General features: G+C 43.1%; 1 protein-coding gene across 1 annotated transcript; it reads left to right on the forward strand.

Moving 5' to 3' along the window:
• Window positions 1-5917: 5917 nt before the first annotated feature.
• Window positions 5918-6471, forward strand: LOC130887486 (ATP synthase F(0) complex subunit C1, mitochondrial-like). The gene has a single exon (XM_057789971.1). The coding sequence runs from the start codon at window positions 5959-5961 to the stop codon at window positions 6376-6378; it is 420 nt and encodes a 139-aa protein (XP_057645954.1). The 5' UTR covers window positions 5918-5958; the 3' UTR covers window positions 6379-6471.
• Window positions 6472-7151: the final 680 nt, after the last annotated feature.

A 7151-nucleotide genomic window follows, 5' to 3' on the forward strand; every position in this document is an offset into this window, starting at 1 on the left:
CATCCCATCCCCTATCTCCAGTCACACCCCTCCCCCAACTCCAGTCACCATCCCTCCCCCCTCCAGTCACACCCCTTCCATTCTGCCACTTCCCTTCTTTGTATGACCTATTCAGGCTGTTTTTTTTTTTTCTAGCACAGAAGGGGGAATTCCTACAAGGTATTTCTAAGCATATCTTAGAAAGAAGGAAAACAAAGATGAACATCAGTGAAATTATGCGGGAGGATTTATTGGTCTATTCAACTTTATTTTCAAAAGTGAGAATAAAGCCTTCAACAAATCACTGGGGAATAAACACTAGGGAAGCAATTTTATTTAACTCATATTAAATAATTTGTGCCTGCAAATAAAGGGTGGTGTATAATTTAAATTATAATCACTGTTGTATCAGGTGGAATTTTATTTTCTTTGCTTTGTAAAAGTTAATTTCTACAAATAATGATAAAAAATGCAATGTTTTAATGATAGTGTTTTGTGAATGAGTAGTAAAGCTTGGTTGAATATCATGCAAATCTAGCAGCTAGGTTTCCTCTGTTCTGTTTTTTTGTTTGTTTGTTTGGTTGGTTTTTGGTTTTTCGAGACAGGGTTTCTCTGTGGTTTTGGAGCCTATCCTGGAACTAGCTCTTGTAGACCAGGCTGGTCTCGAACTCACAGAGATCCGCCTGCCTCTGCCTCCCGAGTGCTGGGATTAAAGGCGTGCGCCACCACCGCCCGGCTTGCTACCTCTGTTCTAATAGGAATAAGAAAGAAAAAAAAAAAACACTGGTAAGGGGATCATTCAAGGCTTGTCCCCACTTTGGATCCTAATGTATGAACTTGTCAGTTATAGCTGATGAAGCCAGGGCTGGGATGTCACTCTGTGGTAGAGCCCTTCCTTGCTGTGTCCACTGTCCTCAATTCAATGCCTAGAATTAAAAATTAAAAAAATATATATATAAAAGCAAGCAGTGTGAATGTTTTGTGATGTGCTCAACAAGAGGGAAGACAGATTCATCAAAATGCATACAAGTCTTCACCCGCAGTCAGGAGTGCTGGAGACTCACTGTGCCCATTGCAAATCCCTCAGGCCAAATTTCATTTTTTGTGATCTAAGACCACAAAGACACAAAAGCATGAACATCAACAAATGGGTTTGATATCAAGCTAGGAGAAGAAAGAAAGAAAGAAAGAAAGAAAGAAAGAAAGAAAGAAAGAAAGAAAGAAAGAAAGAAAGAAAGAAAGAATGAGAAGAGAGAGGAAACAAGGGGTAAGGATAAGCTTGGATTAAAAGGCCCAAAGAGTACAATCTCAAGGTGGAGACCCAGGCACATAGGTCAACGCCTTTTCTGTACTTGGAAGTGAGGAGTTAGTTATGCATAAATAAGGTAGAGGATCCATTTGCTCCGCTCCACAAGCTTACAGAAGCATTGCTACCTACATCGCATAAACCATAACTTCATTTGATGATCACACCAAACACAAAGAAGAGGGACTATGGAGCCTCTAACCTGGCTGCTGGGAGCCCCACTACCATCAGGATTGCCTTTTAGACACCCACCAACCTATCACCTAGTATGATCTCTCGTGGTCTCCTTTCTAGATTTCAGACTGTTGATGTTGTTTTTTTTTTTGTTTTTTTTTTTTTTTTTTTTTTTAAAAAAAAGCTCTCATTTTAGAGGACATAACAGCTTATTCTGGAGCCTTTTGAATGAACATGGCCTGGGAACGCAGGTTTAGATTACCCCAGATTCCATGTCCCAGTGTGGAAGAAGCTTTGTGAAGTTTTACAGGAGAGAGGCACTCAAGGCAAGTTTGAGATGCATTAGTGGGTACATCAGAGAGGCAGGGGCAACAAGATGAGGGGGGGCGATTACTCTTTGCACATACATTCCTTTCACGGGTTTTCCTTCACAGTCAGCTGCGGCCCCTTTCCAGAAGTTTCCACTTACAAGGCTTTACCCACACTCAGCTCTGTTTATGTGTATACATGCCTATACTGTATGCTAGGATCTGCACAGGAGAACATGCAGGTTTGCCTTTCCGAGTTTGGGTATATGTTAAGAGAACAGATCTGAGGAAAGCTGGGTAGGTGCACGCTTCCAGAGAGAGCAGCCTGCCCTGGTTTTGTCCAGTGCTTTCGGTTTCATAGGCTTCTGCTCTGGTCTTTACATAGTGATCTCACTAATGAAGTTTTCAAAAACAATCTCCCTTCTGCATCTTTACATCTGATTTGCTCTTCTATTGTTGGTTGCCTGTGGTGGAGGGTGTAGGAGCCAGCCATGATAAGCTAAATATTAACAGATCACCCAAATGAAGTGCTTTACATCCAACCATTATCACCTGCCAGTGTAGGACTCAGCCATCCTAAGTTTAATGGAGGCCTGAGTCTCAGTAGTTTACCCTGAAACAATACCTGGTTTTAGAAAGGACCATAACTGAGATTACCTGAGCACCACCCAAGAACAGACCACCCAAAGGAAATGCCTAACATTCCAACAGCTGTAGACAGGATCACCTGCCAGCATATACTCACCAGGACACCCCTAGACAAATGTCAGCCAATCGGGGGTCCTAACCTCAGAAACCCCTCACCCCAACCTTTACTACTATAAAAACCCAACTCTAACTGAGCTCAGGGCTCTTCATTTATTCCAATACGCTGGACATGTGGAGAGACTGAGTTTGCAAACTTGCATAAAATAAAGGCTCTTTGCTTTTGCATACGGGACTCGGTCTCCTTGTTGGTTTTGGGGAACTTAGCAGATTTGGGCATGACAGAGTGTTAGTGTCTAGTGAGACGAAAGGCATTCCTCCTTCCTTGTATGACATACACTTTCACTCTGAGCAAAGGTTTACCAGCATTCTAAACAGTTCCGTTTCTTCATTTTCTTTTACATTTTTCTATTTATTATTACTATGTGCGCATGTGTGTGAGTGTGTGTAAGAGAGAAGAGAGAGAAGCAATGGCAGTATGGGGCTGGAGGGAAACCAACCCTATTGGCTCCCACTCAGAATTCCTTTATCTTCCTGTTTAATTGCTTCACATACTGCATTTATACAAACTCACACAGAAAAACCCTTTTAAAATTAAATTGCACGCTTACGTTGCTTGCATGCTCACAAGAGCGAGGTGTTTTGCAGTGTCCTAGGGAGGATTGGGGAGGCATGAAGATGGGGGGGGGGGGCATGAAGGTCTGAGAACGACTTGAGAGTCAGTTTTCTCCTTCCACAATGTGGGGCCAAACTGAGGTCACCAGATGGAGGCAGCCACATTTAGCAACTGAGTCATTTCACTAGCCCATTGCTTTCATTTTTATTCAATTCAAAATATAACTTTCCTTAAGATATCTTTGACTGAAGTTATTTCAAAGTGTGATATTTAGGGAGTCCCTAGATAACTTTCTGCACTAGTTTCTGACTGATTTCTGCTGTGAGAAAAATGTGTTTTATTTCAATTATTTTAAATGTGTTACAATGTGCTTTACGTCTGAGGATTTGGTCTAACCTGATGAAATGCTGTTTGGCCTCTGTGTTGTTGGGCAAACTCAGTTGGTTTATGGTATAGGTTGGTGTGTAGACCGCCTTGGCGAGTTACTCTGTCTAGGGTCTGTAACCCGCCTGGCTGGTCAGTTATTCCAGGGTCACAGAGAGGTACCACCTGAAAGACATGGGCAAGAGAGAGGAAGAAGGCCAAGCATAGTTCTTGTCAAAGCCTCCGTTTATTAGAGTCATGGTTGCAGCTTATATAGCCCCTGGATGAGGAGCTTGGGGGGCTGGGGCACGGGATCTTGCCACGTGGTCCAAGCCGGTCATGAGGTCGTTGGCCAGGAGGTTACGATCGGTCAGGTCACGATTCCTTGGTCAGGAAGTCACGAGTTGACACACCTAGTTCTCTAGATAGTTAGAGTGTGAGGTGGGTTCCGCTAACAGATAGCTCTCTAGTAACAGACAATTTGGGTGTGGGATAGGCTTTGTCAATAAAACAATTCTCAATACAATTGGGAAGTGGAGCCCTCTGCAAGCTTCTCAGGGCAATGCTCCCTATAATAATTTTGGGGGGGGGACATGGCTCCTGACATTGGTGGTTTTGTGTATTTGTTGAGCTTCTGCCTCTTAGTCCCTTTATTTCCAGGACAGCGATGAGAAAGCCTACTATTATAAGAGTAGGCACAATTCTTTCTCCTTTCATCCCTCCAGTGTTTGCTTTATGTATTTTGAAGCTCTGTAGTTAGTCACATACACATTGGGGACTGTAAAAGCCTATTGGTGAATTAATTCTCCTACCAGCTTGCTAAGAATTACCTGCCTTCTTTATCCTAGGTAATTATCTACACTCTGAGCTCCTCCTTGTCTAACATTAGTATGATGGTCCATATTTCTTTTGATTACTGCTCGAATGCTGTATGCTCGTCTACCCTTTCCTCTTACCCACATGTTATATGATTTCTCCTGGCGAGACCTGAACAATTGTCTAATCAGCCCAGATAGGGCACCAACAACAGACCACAAAGAAGATTCCACTCATGCCCACCTTGGTGAGCCCATGTTTATTAGCTTACATACAGAAGCATGACTGAGAACATGTGTGACCCAAGAACAGTCACAGCACCAAAAAAATCCTACCTCAGCCAGTAGGAAAACCTCCCAAAAGCTTTAAAGGTGACGCCCCCTTCAGGTAAGCTATCCTCCTCATTCTATAGCACCTCCTGAGACCATGAACAGCTGGGGCAGAATTAGATAGAACTGAAGGGAGGGCACGGAAGGGAGGGAGTGAATTTCACACGAGGATCTAATGACCCTCCCCATCTCTCCTTCTACAGAACATCAGAAAGGCCCTCTTGTTGAGGGGCTCCCTTAGGTAATCCAGCTGCCCTGTTAAGATGGAAACAGCTATGTTATACTCCAAGGACAGTGTTTCACAAAATTCCATAAAGCAAGGTTCTCCAGGAGAGAATATTCATCTTCTTTCCTTGCTTGTTTGAGTGATCAAACAATCTCTGTCTTTATTTTAGAACATTTACATTTAGGTTCTGATATGGTTAGATTTATGCTATCCATTTCATTATTTGTTACTTTAATTTTTGTTTGTTTGTAATTTTATTTTTGTTTGGGATTTTTTTTTGAGACAGAGTCTCACTATGTAGACCACGCTAGCCTGGAACTCACAGAGACTCACCTGCTTCTGCCTCCCGAGTGCTGGGATTAAACATTTGCACCATGCCCTTAAATTTTATTCCCTTAAATTTTTATTACTCTTTCTTTCCTTAACATTTTTTGCTTTCCATTGTATTATTTGAATATTTTTTATCACTTCTATTTATTTACTACAATTTGGATATTTTACCTCTCTCCTTTTCCTGTTGTTCTAAGAGGTATAATAACATCTAGTCTACTTAGAGCTAGTATTTTACCACTGTAAATAAAACATGAACTCTTTATAATTATATTGATTCAACTTATATCCCATTTTAATGCTACAGTTGGCATATCAATTATACATTACACATTGATTGTCAATCACAGATCATATTCAGAGCACTGGTGCCTTAGGAGTCAGTTTTCATCTGAACAAGAACAGAAGAGAAAGGTAATTGATGGGGAACCTCCTTCAGCCAATGGCCTTTAAGAGGATGGACCAGGTTGGGACATGATTTAGGGTACCAAAAGCCACAGTCCCGCCCAGCTCACTCTCTTCTTCCTGCAAGCCTCGCCTAGGTGTTGGACCTCATTCCTATTTCCTCGCTGAGATTCATGAGTTCCTTTTTAAGAAAGAAAAACCTTAGAATACTCTATTCGGAACTATCTTGGGATTATTCGACTTGTATTCCCCCATTTGATGCATTCTGCATCAGGTAATGAGGAGGCCTGTGTGGGTGAAGTAAGACAGAGATCAGAGAGCCGTCTCACTGGTCTTATTGCTAAGACAACAACAGGTGAGCCGAGCGCTGAGACCAAGGGCTAAAGCTGGGAGATTGAAAAATGCAGACCACCAAGACACTGCTCGTTACTCCAGTTCTGATCCGCTCCTGTACCAGGGGTCTAATCAGGCCTGTGTCTGCCTCCCTCTTGAGTAGACCAGAGGCCCCATCTAAACAGGTTAAACAGCCTTCCTGCAGCAGCTTCCCTCTCCAGGTGGCCAGACGGGAATTCCAGACCAGTGTTGTTTCCCGGGACATTGACACAGCTGCCAAGTTTATTGGTGCTGGGGCTGCCACAGTTGGTGTGGCTGGATCCGGGGCTGGCATCGGAACAGTGTTTGGTAGCTTGATTATTGGCTATGCCAGGAACCCGTCTCTCAAGCAACAGCTCTTCTCCTATGCCATTCTGGGCTTTGCCCTGTCTGAGGCCATGGGGCTCTTCTGTTTGATGGTCGCCTTCCTCATCCTCTTCGCCATGTGAGGCTCCATGGGGTCACCCAGCCGTCCCTGCTGCTTCGACTCCACGCCGGTCCTGGTGCTGGAGTGTGCTGAGCTTTACCATTAAACAACAACGTTTCTCTAACAAAAAAAAAAAAAAAAAAAAAAAAAAAAAAAAAAAAAAGACAACAACAGGTTTCATTTCCTCAATGCCTTTTGAACCAACTAGAGCTCAGTGATGGAAAAGAAGAGGGTGTGGCTGGTGGCTGAGTGACATTTCTTTTTTTTTTTTTTTTTTGGTTTTTCGAGACAGGGTTTCTCTGTGGTTTTGGAGCCTGTCCTGGAACTAGCTCTGTAGACCAGGCTGGTCTCAAACTCACAGAGATCCGCCTGCCTCTGCCTCCCAAGTGCTGGGATTAAAGGCGTGCGCCACACCGCCCGGCCTGAGTGACATTTCTTATGATCACAATTGTCAAAAAGACTTAAGATTATTTGGTTTCTTCTTTTTGTTATTGATGTTGAAACACCCTCTACAGGAAGAAGGTGAAGGGGCAATATACATAAAATGAGTGGTATTTGTGCTTACTTCAAAGGACAAGAGCAGACAATGATCTCCAAACTCTGTCCTTAAGTAACTGTGCACAGAACATTCTACATTTCGGGAAAATAAAATGGATTTGCACCCATGCAGGTGACCAAGGGGTGAGTCTAAGGCTGTTAGAGTCCTCTCTTCCAAAATGGGATGTACTAAGCAATCCAGAGATGTGCAGGACTCAACTGTCTGTGTCCACCTACACTTCAATAACTGTACAGTAC

This window comes from Chionomys nivalis, chromosome 15, assembly GCF_950005125.1.
Source record: "Chionomys nivalis chromosome 15, mChiNiv1.1, whole genome shotgun sequence".
Lineage (NCBI taxonomy): Eukaryota > Metazoa > Chordata > Mammalia > Rodentia > Cricetidae > Chionomys > Chionomys nivalis.